Source organism: Chrysemys picta, chromosome 3 (genome assembly GCF_011386835.1).
Source record: "Chrysemys picta bellii isolate R12L10 chromosome 3, ASM1138683v2, whole genome shotgun sequence".
Taxonomy (NCBI): Eukaryota; Metazoa; Chordata; order Testudines; family Emydidae; genus Chrysemys; species Chrysemys picta.
The window spans coordinates 117,259,642-117,279,911 of NC_088793.1; the positions used below are offsets into that span (position 1 = coordinate 117,259,642).

The 20,270-nt window shown below is 38.8% G+C and overlaps 1 protein-coding gene across 25 annotated transcripts in view; it reads left to right on the forward strand.

Moving 5' to 3' along the window:
- SCAF8 (SR-related CTD associated factor 8) overlaps window positions 1-20,270 on the forward strand; it is a 142,535-nt gene that overhangs the window by 56,258 nt on the left and 66,007 nt on the right. For 12 of the 25 annotated variants that reach the window (XM_065588859.1, XM_042848263.2, XM_042848264.2 and 9 more), the window contains 9 exons: window positions 2,362-2,441; window positions 4,217-4,334; window positions 5,554-5,685; window positions 5,821-5,957; window positions 8,807-9,000; window positions 12,857-12,957; window positions 16,533-16,646; window positions 17,578-17,734; window positions 19,129-19,259. In XM_065588859.1, coding sequence (XP_065444931.1) covers window positions 2,362-2,441; window positions 4,217-4,334; window positions 5,554-5,685; window positions 5,821-5,957; window positions 8,807-9,000; window positions 12,857-12,957; window positions 16,533-16,646; window positions 17,578-17,734; window positions 19,129-19,259 — 1,164 coding nt within the window. The remainder of the gene's footprint in view (window positions 1-2,361; window positions 2,442-4,216; window positions 4,335-5,553; window positions 5,686-5,820; window positions 5,958-8,806; window positions 9,001-12,856; window positions 12,958-16,532; window positions 16,647-17,577; window positions 17,735-19,128; window positions 19,260-20,270) is intronic. The other 13 variants (XM_065588857.1, XM_042848267.2, XM_065588852.1 and 10 more) reach the window with 3 other exon arrangements.

A 20,270-nucleotide genomic window follows, 5' to 3' on the forward strand; every position in this document is an offset into this window, starting at 1 on the left:
CATTAGACAGATGGGCATCGGAGGCCATTTTTTTGGATTATGCTATCCAGCTTTTCTCCATCCAACCCCCTTTCCCTGTCTCTACTCAGAAACGCCTCTCATGATCTATTGCTTACACAGAAGATCTCATCCCTTCTAACTCTAGGAACCATAGATACCTGAGATCTGCCACTCAGACTATTACCAGTATCTATGGCATCTCATTCCCTCTGTTGGCAGGTATTCTTGACTACAAGTCCAATTTAGAGGAGTATGACGGTTTAGAAGCAGCAATCCTTTCTTGACCAGCAAGAGGGATTGAATATTTCTCAACTTCTCCTGAGGTTTTGGTCATCTCACTTGTTTCACCAACTGATGATTTCATATTGTTCCAGAAGTTGCTAGGACATATGGTGGCAACTCCGCAAATGAAAATGAAAACTGTCCAAGAAAAGACTCATTCGCAGTTCCAACACCCAGGAATCCAAGAATACAGTTACATTCCGTATTTTGTTAATGATGGGCTACTGGAGTTTACCAAACATCATCCTTGCCCAGGATAAACTAGATTCCATAACTTAGATGTCAAGAAGGCTTTGACATTTTATTTGGTAGAAATGAGGGCTTGATCCCTTTACATTAAGGCTATTTTACACTGCACTTATACCCAAGCAAACTTAGTGCAAATGAGAACACTAGATGGGGACGACTCTGAGTTACTATAGAGAGTATCTGCCTAGGAGGTCTTGCCCACATGTTCAGGGTCTAACTGATCACCATATTTAGGGTTGGGAAGGAATTTTCCCCCAGGTCAAGATTGGCAGAGACCTGGGTGTTTTTTTTCCTTCCTCTGCAGCATGGGGCCCAGGTCACTTGCAGGTTTAAACTAGTGTAAATGTTGAATTCTCTGTAACTTGAAGACTTCAAAACCATGATTTTAGGACTTCAGTAACTCAGCCAGAGTTTTCAGGAGTGGGCGAGGTACTGTGGCCTGCAGTGTGCAGGTCAGACTAGATGATCACGATGTCCCTTCTGACCTTAAAGTCTATGAGAATCAGGACCTCAGGCATTTAGGAATTGAGCAAGACTTCTTGTAGCCTTTGGAGACCAATGTAAAGGGAATGCCATTTGTATTTAGTGCCTGTCTTAAGTGAATTAAGCTGTGCACCAAGACAGATATGTTATACCTTACCTAGGGTGTCAGTTGCTCAGGGTCTTAGACTGCACTCTACCATGGCTAAAGTGTCATCTGAGGCCTTATATAATGTTTTCTTCATATATAATGAAGAATATGTTATATTCTATAATGTTTTCTTCATTGAAATCTACAGAGTTGCTTCCTGGAGTTCTGTGTACACATTTGCACAGCACTACTCTTTTTACTTCTAAATCTGATGCTCACTTTGGGAAAGTAGTTCAATAGAATCCTCGCTTAATACGAGCTGCATAGAGGTTTGTATCGTTTGCTAAATTCCTCTAATTTAGAATAAGCAGAGGCCACCCTGAAGAAGGAAAAAAGCTATTTACTCATGTTAACTAGTTATTTAAGATTACATCCTCTGTGTACCTCCTTACCTTCTCCCCTCTCTCTAAATTCCGCTTTCATAAGACTGGTGTTTAGCAGAAGGAATTGAGGTGGTTGGTGATATAACTTTTGCTGAATGTTCAGTGCTGAGCAGGAGCGCCGCCAGCTTTTCTGCCGCCCTCGGCGGCGAAAGGTCTCACCCCGAAATGCCGCCCCCCCACCAAGGCGGCGGAAGGTCCCGCCGCCGAAATACCGCCGCGGTCGCCGCCCCCCAAATTGTAGCGCTGCGGTCGCCTAATAGGTTGCGCCGGCCCTGGTGCTGAGAGAGAGCACTTGTGAGGCACTGCAAGTGCAGAGACAACACTCTTGAAGAACTACCACAGTTTCCAAGGCAAATAACTTGTGTTTCTTAATCCATATATTTTGTTCGTACCTTTGATTTTTTTCCCCCCCTTAAAATTAAATCATTATTGAAAGAAATTCCTTGGACATCCACAAGCAGTATCTAATAGGTAATTCTTCAATGCCATGTTTGACGTTGGTATTGGCAATAGTAATTGGCTGACTGCTAAAGGAACAAGCACGCACACACACAGATTATATATATAATGTTTTACCTCAGGAGAGTAGTCATTTATTTACTATTGGGCAACGCATGTTCTTCTTGGATTAACAGGCAGAACTTAAGAATGATGCAGCCAAGGGTTTTCTATTTAAAAGAATGGTCTGCTTTCCTACATTAAGTCATTACAGAAATAGAAACTTCCTGTTTTTAGATTACGAAGTATTTTGTATGGTTTGGTAGGGAACATGTTTTAAAATATGCTCTTTCTAATGCTTGATTCATTTTCTCCTAGAAGCTGATGGACAGGTTTGATTTTGGGGAAGAGCCTGACCTCAGTGAAGAGCCTAAAAAAGAAACTCCCAATTCCCAACTGTAAGATCAGGTTACATTCCTTTTAAATTAGATTAAGTTGATCATTTTTCCTATTAAACATTACAATAATTGAACTTTCACTGTGAAAAGTAGACCGGCTGTCTGGTCCTTCAGTATATGTAAACTACTACACTGGAGCAGTGGTAACAGAGAACGATTTACATGAATTTGAATGATAGACATGTATATGTTTTAAATGTTTAATACAACATCTCTACCATTGCATGAGAACCCTTCAGCTGGATGCCTACCATTTTAAAACAGAGAGAGTGAGAGTTTGATCTGAAGATAGCGCTCTACTTAGATACAAAATTCTGCAAATTTTATTTGTCAAAATAATGCAATATAATCACACCAGTTTCTGTTGTTTTGGTAAGTTATTTAAACAACAATACTGAAAAAATTCACTAATTATTCAGCATCTTCTAAACACATGAAAGTTAAGTTGCAAATACTTGGGAACTAATACATTTCAGTTATAATCCTGGATTTTCATTTAAATTACATTACAGAACACCAAACAGGGAGAAAAAAAAAAAAAAGGTAGAATGTCATTTTAAATTGCTCAGGCTTTCACACATGAAAGTCATACAGTTTTGCTAATCATTATCTGGACCTAGCTGGGTACTTTGGGAAGTGCTTGATTCTGATTGTCCTGACATTTTATTGACTGCTTGGTAAATGTTTTATTTGCCCTCAAAAGTCGTCTTTTTTTTTTTAATGGATAAGTAAAAATCTAACCCCATTGTGCCACTTTGGCACAGGGAGAAAGCGCGAAAGCGCATAGATCTTCCTACCTGATTCCCTTACTGTCCTTCATTAGGCTTTACTTCACTCTGACAATGTAAGGGCTTTACAACTTTTACAGGTTTTTATGCTCCTGGGGGAATTGACTGAGAATGGGAACAATTAACTAACAATAGAATAATTAACCATGTTACTATGCAGACAGGTTGCTACATTTCTGCCTCAGAGAATGAGATCAATTAACCATCAAAAGGAACATGAACAAAATGTGTTTTTTTTTTTTACAAAAGCTATTTTCTTTAACTCGCCTCTGGAGCAGCAGTATCAAGAAAGAGGGACAGAGGCCTTGGCTACACTCGCAGATTCACAGCTCTCTTGCAGCGCTGCAAGTACTCCACCTCTCCGAGGGGAATAGCTTGCAGCGCTGCGAGTGAGCGTGCAGCGCTGCAGGCGCTGATTACACTGGCGCTTTACAGCGCTGCACTCGCTGCGCTCAGGGGGGTGTGTTTTTTCACACCCCTGAGCGCAGCAAGTGCAGCGATGTGAATTGCCAGCGTAGCCAAGGCCAGAGTCTCTCTTGCTTGTTGGCCAGCCCCGCCCCCTGTGGTGAGCAATGTCTCTCCCGCAGGCACGCACACGGAGCCCCCCTCCCCACGCAGTGATTTGCGTCTCAGGCATGCTGGAACAGATGCGCGGCCTGGGCTGCCAGGAAAGAGACGTGTCCCCGTGCAGATTTCTTTTGTGTTTTTCTGCGCGGGGGGGGGGGCACAGAAATATGCAGGCCATATGAACTCTGCGCCCCAACATGGGCGCAGAATTCTGTCAGGAGTAATTTAGAGTAACAATCTTATATTTCACTTGGAGGGATAATAATTGTAACTAAGAAGTGTGTGTTAGTAAGTTGTTCATTTGTTTGAAAATGTATGTGTCGCTTGCTACTTTTTAAAATATGAAATTTTGTTTATTAGGTTATTTAGTCTAAAGAGAAAAACTTCCATGCTAAGGGTTTTTCAATTATTTTATTTTAGGCCTCTAGTATCAGAGTCTGTGAACAACTCACTTTTTCATCAGCTAGCTGAACAACTACAACAACAAAATTTAGAACATCTCCGACAGCAGCTCCTGGAGCAACAGCAGCCTCAAAAGGTAACTACTCCATCTTGTGGTTATCATAGTAATTGATTCTAGTGTTCTTCCACATTGGTAAAAATACATACTCTGCTTCAGGATAGGAAACTGTCTCTTCTTCCTAATACTCTTACTCATAATAATAAAACTCTGACTAATTACCTGGGCTAGGCTTGCAAAGTGAAGATGTGGACCAAGTGAAGGCAAAATGCATAAAACAAAGAAAAAAAATACAAAACAAATGTGAGCTATACATTTTGTACTTATTAAATTAGGAGAGACTAGCCATCAGCTGAACTGGAGACACGCTTCACTTTCAGTTATCCTGTCCACTTCTTAACTAAGAGGGTTTTTTTTTTTTTAAATGATTTCCCTTCTTTCATGGAGGGCTGGAAAGATGGCATGCTGCCCTGGCTTGAAAGAAAAAAAGGCATAGTTAAGTTCACTTCATTTACTATCTGTATCACATTTAGTCATGCACAAATCAAGAACATTTCTTGATAGATTTCTTTCTTGTAACTAACATCCCGACATAAAATACTACACAGTTTCATGATTTGTTTTGTCTTGTTTTATCTTAAATCTCACACTGGTCCAAAAGTGTTAATTGGAATTAAATGAAGATTTTTAAGTTAAATTTAAATTCGTATTGCATTTACATCACAACAAAATAATTAATCATGAAAATGTGTGGTTCTCGATGGAACTGATTACAATAAGTTATCGATGACTTATGTACCAACAATATTTATATATTTTAAAATGATATGACTATTTTGATATACCCTTCTTAGTATTGTACAGAATTACTATAGTCCTTCAAGGTATGTATTTGTTTTCTTGTTGGAGTTTTACTTCTAATTAACCAGAATTGTGAAAAAATAGTCATCCTCGATGAACGTTATCTGACTCATTGACTTGATAATGGTATTTTGAGTGGGAACTGAAAACGCATTGGCTCTGTTAAAACTCTGTTTATTTGTGTATTGGAGTACAAAGTGGAATGGAGGGAAATCAAGTTCAACTCAAAAGTTCTCTTAACAGGTTATTAGTGTATATTAACTTGATCTGCATTTACAGGAAACGAAGTGGTAAAAAAAAATCCCAGACACTTGCAAAACTCTTTTCAAAAATATTCTAACAGTCATGTTTGTATGTCCTGTGTTGTATTGCAGAGTGACATAACATACAATTTGGCTTCTGACTTTTTAAAATGTAATGTTCATGTCCTGTGCAGGCAAGCCCTGAGGAAAATCAAGAGGGAAATTTTGGATCAGAGCACTCTGCATCACCATCACAAGGGAGTAGCCAACAGCAGTTTTTAGAAGTGGAAACAAACCTAGATGATTCAATGGATATTCAACAACAGGTGAAATTTACCATTTCTGATTAATTTTTCCTTCAAATCGCAGTAATTTAAACTTCAGAAATTGTTGTATCTCTTTGTATGCCAATGTATGTTTTGTATATTTTTGCTTATATTTCTCATTGCTTCCATACTTAGGACATGGATATAGATGAAGGGCAAGATGTAGTTGAGGAAGAGATCTTTGAACAAGAAGAAAAGAAATCAGCTGTTCGTTCAAGATCAAGAACACACTCAAGATCTCGTTCAAGGTTTCATAATAACTTATTACTCAAGTATAAGCAACTTTATTTTATTCTAAAATACAGAGACAGTGTTATATTTGTTGAATCTATATCATCATTCTGAATTATTTTGGCTTCCAGCATGGTTATGTGTTGCATTGGAATCGAACAAATAGTTTACATTTAAACATAGGATTAAGTTGTGTAGTAATTTAATACTTTTTTTGATGTGGCAATTTATTTTATTTAAATTTGGATTCCTTAAATTTTCAAGTATCTTCCAGGTAATACAAATAAGTAGCTAAAAAAATTGTTGACTTTGGGATGGACTTTTCCTCTCTAATGCTTATTTTTCTGCTGTAAACTTTGCAGTTCTTTTTTCTTGAGGTCAGACTAATACCCTTTTTTCTCCTCCACACTAATGGTAGTACATTTATTTTCTCTATACAATAGTAAAATAAAATGTGACTAATTTTTCTAAACATTTAAACAGACACTAAGAAAAGCCCATATTACCATATTGAGTTGTGATTTTTAGTAGGGCTGTCAAGCAATTAAAATAATTAATCGTGATTAATCGCTGTTAAACAATAAGAGAATACCATTTATATAAATATTTTTGGATGTTTTCCACATTTTCAAATGTATTGATTTTAAATTACAACACAGAATACAAAGTGTACAGTGCGCACTTTATATGTATTTTTATTATAAATATTTGCACTGCAAAAATGAGAGATAATAAAAGTACTGTAGTGTAATCTTTTTATCATGAAAGTTGAACTTACAAATGTAGAGTTATGTACAAAAAATAACTGCATTCAAAAATAAAACGATGTAAAATTTTAGAGCCTACAAGTCCACTCAGTCCTACTTCTTGTTCAGCCAATCGCTCAGACAAACAAGTTTGTTTACATTTGCAGGAGATAATGCTGCCTGCTTGTTTACAATGTCACCTGAAAATGAGAGCAGATGTTCACATGGTGCTGTTGTAGCCGCCATTGCAAGATATTTGCGTGCCAGATACACTAAAGATTCATATGTCCCTTCATGCTTCAGCCACCATTCCAGAGGACATGCGTCCATGCGGATGATGGGTTCTCCTCGATAATGATCCAGAGCAGTTCAGACCAACGCATATTCATTTTCATCATCTGAGTCACATGTCACCAGCAGAAGGTTGATTTTCTTTTTTGGTCGTTCGGGATGGAGTGCTGCTCTTTTAAGATGTCTGAAAGCATGCTCCACACCTTGTCCCTCTCAGATTTTTGGAAGGCACTTCAGATTCTTAAATCGTGGGTCGAATGTTGTAGCTATCTCTAGAAATATGATATTGGAACCTTCTTTCTGTTTGTCAAATCTGCAGTGAAAGTGTTCTTAAATCAAACAATATATGCTGTGTCATCATCTGAGACTACCATAACACAAAATATATGGCAGAATGCGGGTAAAACCATGGAGCAGGAGATGTACAATTCTCCTCCAAGGAATTCAGTCACTAATTTAATTAACACATTTTTTTTTAAACAAGCATCATAAGCATGTCCTCTGGAATGGTGGCCAAAGCCTGAAGGGGCATACAAATGTTTAGCATATCTGGCACATAAATACCTTGCAATGCCAGCTACAAAAGTGCCATGCGAAAGTCTATTCTCACTTTCAGGTGACATTGCACAAGAGAAGCGGGCAGAATTATCTCCCATAAATGTAAACAAACTTATTTCTCTTAGCGATTGTCTGCAAAAGAAGTAGGACTGAGTGGAGTTGTAGGCTCTAAAGTTTTACATTGTTTGTTTTTAAGTGCAGTTATGTAACCAAAAAAAAAAAAATCTGCATTTGTATGTTGCACTTTCACGATAAAGAGATTGCAGTACGGTACTTGTATGAGGTGAATTGAAAAAAACTGTTTTCTTTTATCATTTTTACAGTGCAGATATTTGTAATCAAAAGTACCATATATACTCGCTCATAACTGAATTTTTTTTAGTAAAAAAGGGAAGCATCAGAGAAGGGGGTCAGGGGGGCAAGGAGAGGCGGCACAGCCATCAGAGCCAGAAGGGAAGAGGTGGGGCTGGAGTCTCTCTCCTTCTGGCCACGCTGCTCTCCCCCCAGCCTCTGAAGCAGCTGCCGCTCCGGGGCTGGCAGGCTGCAGCCATGCCACTCGGCCTGCGGGAGCAGCTGCAGCCGGGCCAGAGACATCCTCCCCTGGCCCGCCCCAGGTAAGGTGGGAAGGGATGGGATGGTGAGAGCGTGGGGGTCCCGGGCTAGTGGTGGGGAGGAGCTGACCCCCAGCTACTTCTCCCCTTCCCCCTCCCCAAAAATTTCCCCACCAGTTGCTGTCCCGGCCCATCAGGGTAAGCCGCTGGCGGGCCAGGACATTTTGTTTACTTAGGTTTACCTCCGTGCCTGTGGACGCTCGAGGTAAACAAACTATCTCGGCCCACCAGCAGCTTATCCTGATGGGCCGGGAGCCAGAGTTTGCCGACCCCTGAATTATAGGTCGGCTTATGAATGGGTCATAAAATTTTGCCATTTTTACTTATCCATCTTGGGGGGTTGTCTTATAAACGAACCAGCTTATGATCGAGTATATACGGTAATATAAAGTGAGTGCTATAAACTTTGTATTCTGTTTTGCAATTGAAATCAATATATTTGAAAATGTAGAAAAACATCCAAAATATTTAATAAATTTCAATTGGTATTCTATTGTTTAACAGTGCGATTAAAACTGTGATTAATCACGAGTAATTTTTTAAATCGCGATTATTTTTTTGAGTTAATCACATGAATTAACTGCGATTAATCGACAGCCCTAATTTTTAGTAAAACAAAAATAAAAGCGGAGTACATCTCTCCACTGACACCTGTTCAAGGTATTAAAAATAAATGTTTTGTAGGTCACCAAGAAAACGGAGGTCTAGGTCACGGTCTGGTTCCCGTAAACGTAAACACAGAAAACGTTCACGCTCAAGATCAAGAGAAAGGAAGCGAAAGTCATCTCGGTCATACTCCAGTGAAAGAAGAGCTAGGGAAAGGGAAAAAGAACGCCAAAAAAAGGGATTGCCTCCTATCCGGTCTAAAACACTAAGTGGTAGGTAACACTGTATTTACTAGACTAAAATTAGTCATAATGGTACTTAATATAAATGTTGTTTCCTTACCAGAGAAATGTAAAGGGCTACTTTCCCCCTCTCTCTTGAATACTTAGTTAGATTGTTGTATATCTATAAATATAAATCAATGATTTCATCATGAAGAAAGAAGAAAGTGGAATTTTGTTCCTTCAAAGATTTTACTCTTGTAAAAATTATGAGCAGTGGTACCTGCCCCATAGACAAAACTACAGTGTATTTTCTGTTTAATGTTGAATTTTGCATTCCTTCCAAAATATACGTAGTCAGATTGACTTGAAAATTGATATATCAGTTCAGGGGACAGGGTAGAATTTGTGATGCAGATTTGAGGTCATTTGATCAATGGGTTCCTGACAACTGTTCCCCCTTCTACCCTATTCTCAAAGTATCTATTTCTAAAATCTCAGCATTCTTAACCTACTTTTTTGTTGTATATAGGGATTAAATTGGGGTGTGTTGGGCTGGATCCACAAGGATCCAGCCCGACATTGGGGTGTCCCTGTTAAATTTGTGTGTACAGCACCAAGAGCAGTATCCAAATCCTAGTTAGTTCAAAATTGTTCATCTTTAGTTCTGGTTCTTTGGAGTGCTATTCGAGACAGCTGTGATCCTTCAGGGAACACTAGCATCCTGAAGATGGAGGAAGAAAGGAAGGAGGGGAGAAAGAACCTCCCTCACAAAATATCCTTTAGCCTAGAAGAATGTATACTGAGCTGGGTGCCAGAAGCCATGAATTCAAGTGTCTTTGTCCACTGATAGGCTGGATCACTTTACAACCATTGTTATTAGGGTTGTGCATATTCTGCTGCTGCATAATTTACAACAGATTTCTAGTAATAGGAGGTGTATGCTCCAGTCTCAGCTTTCTTTTTCATAAATGGTCTCTAGATCCTAATGTTTGCAGAGATGATCTTGAAAACATTGATTTAGTGTAAACCAATGCAGCATCACCAATCTCAGCCTTCAGACAGTTTGAAACATACCCCTAAACGGTGTAAACTGCTTTTATCCATTTCAGTCAGGGCCCCCTGGACTTATGTTTTCCCAGGATGCTTTGGAATTCAGCATTTTGCTGCATGCAGACGCCTTACAGTTTGTTTTTGTCTTCCTGACCTACGAGTGGGTGTCTCTTGTTCTATGGCTTTCTCCACAAAGAGGCATTAATTAGATTTATAGTGTACATTTCCTGCACTGTTGAGCTAGGCAGCAGGGAGCTAGAGCTGGTGTTCAGCTTTCAGCGAGCAAAGCTTTAGCAGGAGCCAGAAGTGTAGGCTGGTGAGCTGAGTAGCCTGGAGTTCAGTGCAGCAATTGGGGCCTGGGGAGGTGAGTTGCGGACAAAAGAACTAGAACTGGGCAGGTTATTGGAAAGACGTGGGAGGCCCGGAACTTTCTCAGGTGGAGAAAAAGTGCAAGGAACCTGAGCTATTACAGGAATGGTGGGAGGATTGGAGCTCTGCCAGTGGTAGGAGTAAGTGTGGATGGGGGCCGGGGATCTCTTCTTTGCTTACTGGGGAGATAAGATGGACAGGAACCAAAGGACACCAGGAGCTATGGAAAACTTGGCTGAGAAGGCACAGGCCAAGTCTCTTCTTCTCTGGTATATGTAGAAATATCTTTTGGTAAACATCAGGAGGAAAGATGCTCATGTGATTAAGAACTGAGGGATTGTCTACATCAATAACTTCCGTTGACCTGGCTACGTTGCTCAGGGGTGTGAAAAATTCACATTCCTGAGAGACATAATTAAGTCAATCTAAGCCCCAGTCTAGATAGCACTAGGTTGATGAAAGAAATCAACCTAGCTAGAGCCTCTCGGGGGACGTCTTCACTGCCTGGATCGGCGGGTAGTGATCGATCTATCGGGGATCGATTTTATCACGTCTAGTGTAGACGCGATAAAATCGATCCCCGATCGCTCTGCCGTCAACTCTGGAACTCCACCGCAGCGAGAGGCAGAGCGGAGGCGACAGCGGAGCGGCAGTGGTCAACTCGCCACCGCCCTCACAGCCAGGTAAGTCGACCTAAAATACGCAACTTCAGCTACGCTATTCACGTAGCTGAAGTTGCGTATCTTTGGTTGACACCCACCCCGCTCTCCCTCCCCCTCTAAAGGGAAAAAACCCTTTTATCGCTGTAGTAATTATATACGCTATAGCAGCACAGCAGCTGCAACTGTGCCAATGTAGACTAGTGTAGACATACCCTCAGGAGACACAGGGGTTTTTTTGGGTATAGGAGGGGGTAGAGAGAATGCACCCATTTTAGGACTTCATTGTGCTAAAATATTAAACAATACTTCTAAACAAAGAATAGAAAATACTGCTAAATTCTATTGCCGGGTTGAAGTACCACAGCACAGTAAGCACTAAATGTTTTTAAATTAACACTATTGTAATTCATCAGGGATCAAAGTAAAGTAAAATTTCAATCCCTAATCTCACTCTGTTTAAGAATGAGAAGTTCTTGTTTTAAAAAAAAAAAAAATCCCGCCGCCCCATCTAACCCCCCCCCCCCTCCTTCCTGACTGCTCCCCCGGGACCCCTGCCCCCATTCAACTCCCCGTTCCCCACCCTCTGACTGCCCCGCCCCTGACCACCACCCCAAACTCCCCTGCCCCCTATCCAACCCCCCTGCCCCCTTACCACGCTGCCTGGAGCACCGGTGGCTGGCGGCACTACAGCCGTGCCGCCCAGAGCACCAGGACAGGCAGCCGTGCCACCCGCTGGAGCCAGCCATGCCACCGTGCAGCACAAAGCACCGGGTCGGGCCGCGGCTCTGCAGCTGCGCTGCCGCCCAGAGCATTGCACCCGCAGCGCAGTGAGCTGAGGCTGCGGGGAGGGGGAAACAATAGGGGAGAGACCGGGGGCTAGCCTCCCCAGCTGGGAGCTCAGGGACCGGGCAGGACGGTCCTGCAGGCCGGATGTGGCCCGCGGGCCGTAGTTTGCCCACCTCGGTCTTAGAAGTTTGAAGTTTAATTGTTTGTTGGCAAATAATTTTTGATAGTCTTCAGTTTAATACCTGTAACTTGATATGCCATTAATGCTCAGTGAGGGCAAGCAGCCTTGCCTACTTAGCAGAAAATATATATTTTTTAAAGCGATGAAGGTATTTATCAAAGCATTATCCAACTATAACATTCACAAGAAGGTTAATTTCAAAATGGATATCAGACATGAGTTAGCTTTCAGGTAAATGACTTTTTATATGAAAAATCTTTCTTTGCAGTTTTACGTTCAGAAGAGGAAGGAAACTTACCCAATGATCACTTCTTTAAATACCAGTTCCAATAGTGCTCCTTAACTTTCATTTTTTCGTGTATTCATCTGTTCTATAAATTGTTCTGTAAGTCTTCAGATTTACATGTGAGATTGCATGCTCAGTAGAAATGTTGCTTGTTAAAAATACTTGTTTCTTTAATGGCTACATTAGCTGATGATCTACAGTATGCTTTCATTTCCCTGCTTCTTATGAAGTACTTGTTTTGAGTTAGAAAGATCAAGAACCTTTTACCAAGGCTAGTTTATCTGAATGGAATGTTGTGTTTTTTATTTGTTAGAGCAATGGGCAAGGAGTCAAGACTTCTTGATTCTGTTCTCAGCTTCATCACTAATTCATTTTGTGAATTTGGGCAAATCACTTAATCTCTGTGGATAAGTTTACTTAACCTCTGTTACCTGGGTAAAATATTCATAATTACTGCCTCAGATTGGTGGTTTAGACTTAATTGTAAAGCACTTTTGAATTATTGGATGCAGAATCCAATGTCCTGCAAAGTATTGTCATTTTTAATTTATGTAATGTCTCTCTTGACAGTCTGCAGTACTACTCTTTGGGTTGGTCAAGTAGACAAGAAGGCCACACAGCAAGATTTAACTAATTTGTTCGAAGAATTTGGACAAATAGAATCTATTAACGTAAGTGAGCACAGTGTCCTAAATTTTAAAACTGTTTGCATATTACTAATTTAGGAGAGGTTATGCTGTATGGTACATTTGCCAAATCCACAATAATATGTAGGAAAACATGACAGATGTGATGCATGTTGTATTTAAGAAAATATAAGATGTGTGAACTGAATTGTCGGTTAGAAAAAGTAGTTTTCTTGTAGTTTATTATTATATGCCAGATTTTTCAAAAACGAGTGCCTCTGGTTAAATTCCTAAATCCTATTTAACCATCTAAATATAGAGTTAGGAACTTAACTTTAGGGATCGATTTTTACAAACCTTGGCCATAATCCTTACCTGTTTATTTCTATTGTATTAAAGTTGGCATTTGAACCACTAAGGAAAAGGCACCCTACGTAGTCAAATGAGTGTGCTGCTTCCCTCAGATTATTCATGGGAACTGTTGTTTTGACTGTTACACTGAAATATGCTATAAGAGAAGAATTTGTGTAAAAAAAAAAAAAAAAAAAAAATTAAATCACAAATATTAGTTACAATACACATTATAGTTCAATATTAGGAAAAATTAATGATGAACACACCTGGACTGCTACTCCAGTAACTGCTTCAAACCATAAAAATTTCCGTTGCCTGTCAGACACATGCTATTTCTTATCGTAACAAAATAATTTATCTCATAAAAAATAAAATGTTCCATTTTGTCACTCACTTTAAAATGTAGTTCTTTTTTGAGTCGTTTACAGAGATTCCACTCTTGATATGCATACTCCCCAGGCCCATGAGATTGAATTATTTGAATAGAAGTGTGCATTGGTGCTGTGCCTGCGTCCAACTCCAGGTGAATGGGCAACTGCTTGTCACCAAGAGTGGAATCTATGGATAAGCACTTGAAGAAGAAAGGATGCTTACTTACCCCACAGTAACTGTGGTTCTTCAAGATGTGTTGTTCACACAGATTCCATAGTTAATGTAGGGTATGTAACCATTTTTTTGTACTCTGAAAAGTCACTGTAAAATCAACATTTTGTTTAACACATCTACTTCCTGTGAGTATTCAGTCAGATCAGATTACTTTAGTGCTGACAGTAAGTTTGGTTTTTAGTTCTGTCAGTCTTGCAGAACCAACATCATTCCAGGAGAGCAAACTGTCTTCTTTCTGGCTTCAAGAAAAGAATTGTTAAAAAAGCTCCAGTTTCAGGGCCACGTGTACTACTATCCCATTCTTTACAGGTAATTTCCTTATTTACACCTGAATGCAGCAGTGTGACACAGGAGTAGCTGAGGGTAGCATTTGCCCTGCAGAATCTTAAATAAATAGCATTTGCCCTGCAGAATCTCAAATAAATCTAAGCCAGAAGGAGCACTGTTTGTATTTCAGGTCCCAGGTTTAGTAAGCAATTAAGAAAAATATCTTCTAAGCTGAGTGAATTTGAGATGGAAATAATGACAGCAATAACCACGGAATCCCACCATGCCATTTTTATAAAGTCATCTTTCAGAATAGAACTACACTTTAAGTAGTTCATGCAAAGCAATTTCAGCCATTTCCCCACCCCTTTCTTCCAAATTGGAGCACCGACACTCTTACATCTTATAAAAATTAATCTTTTAAAACAGCAGAATTCAAGTTAGCCATTTAAAAAATATTGTGTTGCTCTGTGTAGTACTATTTAGTTATTAAACAACATCCAATACTTTTTATATTTATAACGTATGACCAAACTTTTGGCCACAACTATATAATATATTATCGCTGACATGCCGTGCCTCCATCAGCATAGTGAAAGCTATGATTAATATGGCAAAACAGATTCTTTTGCAACTCCCTGATTTTGGATGCTCAGAAGTCTAAAATGTTTTTGTTTTTTACTATAAACTTCTGTGCTTAGCCTCTATGGGGAAAAATAATTGTAAGGAAATCTTAAGGAAATTTAATTCAGTTGTTTGAATTTGAGTATATAACAGTACTGTTGCCATTTTAAAAAATAAATTAACCACACTTTTGAAACATTGATTATAGCACAAAATGAAATTTACAGATGTCCATGTTTGTATTGTAAATAATGGTTAATGAGTAGGGCTTTTCTTTGGATTAGGGTAAATAATTAATAAACTATCGAAAAATCACTTTTGAACATGCTCAGTGAGCATACAAGAGTGAGTGAGAGAACTGTTCAGACTTTGTCTCCCATCTTGAGAAATGCAGGAATGCTGTTTTTCAGGCAACTGCTGCTGGGACATTTTCCAAGGTGGTTAATAGTTATTTTACCAGTGTGTTTGCACGAGCGCGCGCACACGCAAATCCTAGTCAGTTAATTTTGATGTGAACTACAAAACCTAATTGAGACCATATAAATACTAACATTAAGCACAGGTTTTGGGGGTATTGTTTGTGTGTTTGTTTATTAAGGAAACTAAAAACAAAATGCACTATTAAGGCTTTACAGTTAAAACGGAAGTCAAGTAATGGAAAATTACAGTTACTACAATCTTAACATGTTTATGTGCCTAATCCCCTCTGTATTTTGTAGTGTACATTTAACATGAGGGACTAAGAATAGAAAATATACCATTGAATTTAGTCAAGTTAATACTCGAGGAACTTTGGGCTAGATCCTGGCTGCTGCTAAGACCCCTTTGTCATACTTTTGGATTGCAATGGACTGTATAGCTGGTTTAACAAGCCATGTGAAGATTCCTTGGCATAGAGGAATCCCTAGCTGGCTGACCCAAAAGCTTCAGAGCCCAGATGAGTGGGTGTGTTTTGCTACTGTGATCCTCAGTTGACACAATGGTCCTTTGGAACCATTATCTCAGGGGTTCTCAAACTCTTTTTGCTGGGACCCCCTTTGAAAATATTTCACACTGTGACAACACCAGCAACCCCGCACCCCCTCCCCCATACCATGCCACCCATACTTCTGTGCTGCTGTTGGTGGCAGCGCTTCCTTCAGGCCTGGACGCCTGGCCAGCGGCTTCTGCTCTTTCAATCCCCTTTGAGAAATGCTGCATTATGGGGTCTTCTCTCACTTGCATTTGGCAGAACTGGCTCCCAGCCATCACCAGGTTAGGAGCAATTCACTCCTTTATTCCTCACCACCAGAGCTGTGCCAAGGGAATTGCAGCCAGGACAAAGGAGTTGGCCCCATTAATATTTGCCTTTTTTTACTCTTTTGCCACCTTAACATTGCATTAAAGTAGTTTTTATATTTATCCATCATTCTGCAGTTGAATAAATGTGAAGAGGGCTGTTATCAAGATTAATGAAAGGTGTTGCCTATTTTTCATATGTGTCACTTTAAATTGTAAATACAATGTCTAACATCTATTTGCATTCCTCAGAAATGCTGTGAATTCCACTTTTTTTATGAGAAGTAACTTGCAACTGTGCTACAAATACTTGTTCATGACAGTTCTACTGCTCCTGGACTTCTTAAAGTACAGAGCTATCACCCATTACATTAGTTTTCACAAATGTTAACTTTAGTGTTTTACAAAAAGTTAGAATTCACGGACTCATTAAGACATTGTCTAAGCAAGTGTTAGTTGCCATAATAGTGAGATATATCTCTTTTTCATAGATGATTCCTCCAAGAGGTTGTGCATATGTCTGCATGGTTCACAGACAAGATGCATATCGTGCTCTTCAGAAACTTAGTTCTGGATCCTACAAAATTGGATCTAAAATTATTAAGGTAAGCCATATTTTGTTCAGTAACATAGCCCAACTTAAAATACAGCAGAATTTTTATTATGATGGTTTAATTGTGTCCTTTGAAAAATAATGAATTTTCTATACTATGCGTCTGATCAAGGTGTGCAATATAGAGCATGAGAAGGAGGCAAAATAACTTCTGTTTGTAAGAGGTAGAGTGGGAAATTTTCTTATAAAATGTGTATTTGGGCAGGAAGTGAGGAAGGACCTTAAAAATAAAATGATACACCTGCTGTTTAGGGAATACTTGGAAAGTTTGAACACACAAGGACTGGTTGTCAGGAGACCTGGGTTCTGTTCCTTACTATGCAGAGTACTTAAACACAAACTTAACTTCAAGCTCGTGTGTAGTCCCATTGACTTCACTGAGGACTGTGTGTTGAAAGTTAAGCATGTGCTTAAGTGTTTGAGTTGTTTGAGGTGTCTGTCACTAGTTTACTCCGAGATCCTTGGGTAAGTCTTTTCAGCTCTGTGGTGCCATTTCCCCATCTGTAAATTAGAAATAATATTTAACACACTTCTTATAAAAAGAACAGGAGTCCTTGTGGCACCTTAGAGACTAACAAATTTATTTGAGCATAAGCTTTTGTGGGCTACAGCCCATTTCAGCCCACAAAAGCTTATGCTCAAATAAATTTGTTAGTCTCTAAGGTGCCACAAGGACTCCTGTTCTTTTTGCGGATACAGACTAACACGGCTGCTACTCTGAAACACTTCTTATAGTTCATTGTAACCAAAGAGCCAAAAGCTCTTCCAAGTGACTGCTGCTATTAGATGCTGAGTACATGCCCTATTGCTTGGTACATACAGTAAATGTACAGTGAAGATCAATCCTGCACTGACAGGGAGATGAAGTGGATAACTAAAGTGTTTTAATTCAGCTACATCATCTGATTGGGTTTTATTTTCAGATTGCTTGGGCTTTAAATAAAGGTGTGAAAACAGAGTACAAGCAATTTTGGGATGTGGATCTTGGAGTTTCATATATACCTTGGGAAAAAGTAAAATTGGATGATTTGGATGGCTTTGCTGAAGGAGGCATGATCGACCAGGAGACTGTAAATACAGGTATTGATACTTATGTGTAGCTTTTATTAAGTAAAAATTATGTTTCTTTTCTTTATTTCTTAAATTAATTTTCAGAAGTTGAGTATTTTTGGTGTATGTGTTCTTTTTTGCATTTGTTAGTATTAGTTTCCCGTGTAAAGTTCAGATGACAATGAGGTCTGAAATCCAGAAATTTGGATTGCCTCTATCGTGTGTTTGAGTCAACATCTGATGATAACACTGCAAGTCAACATGATAATACTATGTCAACATTCAGACCAATGGAGTGAAGCGAGACAATCAATATTAATATTTTTAAAAGTGGCTTCTGATTTTCTATGTTCAGTCATTAAGTACATGTGTAAATATTAGTGCATGCAAAATCTGTGATCTGGTTGTGACTCCTTTTGAAAAATCAAGTCTTTAGATTGTTGTATGTAAAAGTAAAATGATGGAAGAGACTGATCTGGATATTCCTTTATTGTTTAAAACTTTCTGTTGAGACTGTCAGTGTTACTGAGCTTCCTCTTTCCAACCTCCATAGATTGGTTTATAATCTGTTTTGTATCACAGGGCTTGTCTACACGGTCCCACAGTTCAGATTGTGGGAGTGTGAATTGCACACTTCTCCCCTGTGTGCACGCTGCAGGAGCCAACTAAAAGGCATCTAGTTCATGTAATGTGAACTAGGTACCTTTTAGTTCATACCAGCACCATCCACACAGGAGAGTTGCAGTTCACACCCATAATCCAAATTGTGGGGCTGTGTAGACATAGCCTTAGATATTGACAAGGGATGTTTGAGTATCTAAATGCCAATCTTTTTAATTCTGGTAGCAAAATTTAAATTTGAATCAATATTGAAAATTAAATCCAATACCTTGCGTTTAGAATGCCAACTTCGTTTTCCCTTGGGCTGGTGGAGGTGGGTTTTTTTGTTGTTAAGTACCCTATGTGATCATGTGTCAGACTAGTCACTCAGTAATATAGACGTGTTGTAAATATAAATGACAATACATAAGGGGTTGCTATATTCTTTACATGTCATGAATCATTTATAAAGTGACATTCATCGACATTTAAAAAAAATCAGCTTCTGATATAGTAACATTTAAATTGTATACCTAGAATTTTAGTTTTTCCTTCTCCATTCACTTAAAAAAAAAAAAGTTAAGGGATTTTTGTGTTCTCCTGCTGATGTTTGATGGTCTTTCTTCTAAGAGAGGAACTCTGTGTGTCTATATCTATATAATTTTATTTATTTTGTTTTTCACCCCCCAGCTTCTTTCAGTTACAGTACGCTCTGACCAAAATGTGATTTTTCAAGTTGATGGTGGTTTTTTTAAATGTGGAAATGGAAATAGAACATTTAACTCATTTTCTACAAAATAAATAAAAACATTTTTTTTATTTAGAATGGGAAACTGTGAGGAGCTCAGAGGCTGTTAAAGAAAATATCCAAACTACTCAGAGTACAACTGTCGATAAGAATACAGCTGTTACAACACAGACGGAAGCTTATACTCAATCTGTAACTATGCTACAGGTTAGTATTGAGCATGTTTGTACCCCCAGTTTTCAAATTTTGGGTGGCTTCTGTAGAGAGATTTAACTTGTAGTTAATATGGATACGTTCAAATGCTAAAGTTAGAATAAATAGCATAGATAAATATAGAAAATATAGAACAAGGAGGATTTATATTTTATTTTATCTTTAAAATAAGCAAACTAATGTTCTTACTCAGCAAAGCTCTTAAACTTCTGCTTGACTCTAATATCATGTCTGTTTTGCTGAATCCAGGCTTAAATGTTGGTGATAGAGCAAATGTTATAAAACTGAAATGGCAATCAATTGTTTATAAGAAGATTGAAATGTGTGAGCTACTAAAGCATCCTTTTGTAGGAGTCACTAGCACAGTGACTCCTTTTTGCCTGGACCACTTCTGTTTGGCCTTAGTTCCTTTTTACATTTGTTTCCCCTTTCTTTCATATTAATCTGAGAATAAATTAAAGTTATTTTTTCCCTGCACTTTTGGGCAGCCTTCACATTGATTTAGGATCTTGTTGAACATTTTTGCTAAATGGAGCTTGGTAGGGACAATCTAAGCCTTAATGTAGTTTGAATTACTCTACCTCTACAAAGGATTTTCTCTGCCTTAATAAACAGCTGAGTAAGGTTTGTTGTTTCTTTTTTTGAAAGCTGGAGGTACTGTATTGTAACTTTTTTAGTCTTTCAGGTGTGTGCAATACCAAAGATGTGGGTCAAGAATTTCTTACAATGCTCACAGTCAAAATTATGTAGTGATTAAATTATTTTTACTAAGTTTTGCTTATAATACCACAGAAAGGTAAATTTTAAACCTGTTGCTGATTTTTTTTCTTGCATTGATGCAAGATTGCTAATTTACATTAGCTCCGGAGAACTGAACTTTTGTCATTAATAATTTTTTTAATGTTAAAGTAGTTTGTTGGGGCCTCAGAATGAAGATTAAGAGTACTTGTGGCACCTTAGAGAATAACAAATGTATTAGAGCATAAGCTTTCGTGGACTGCAGCC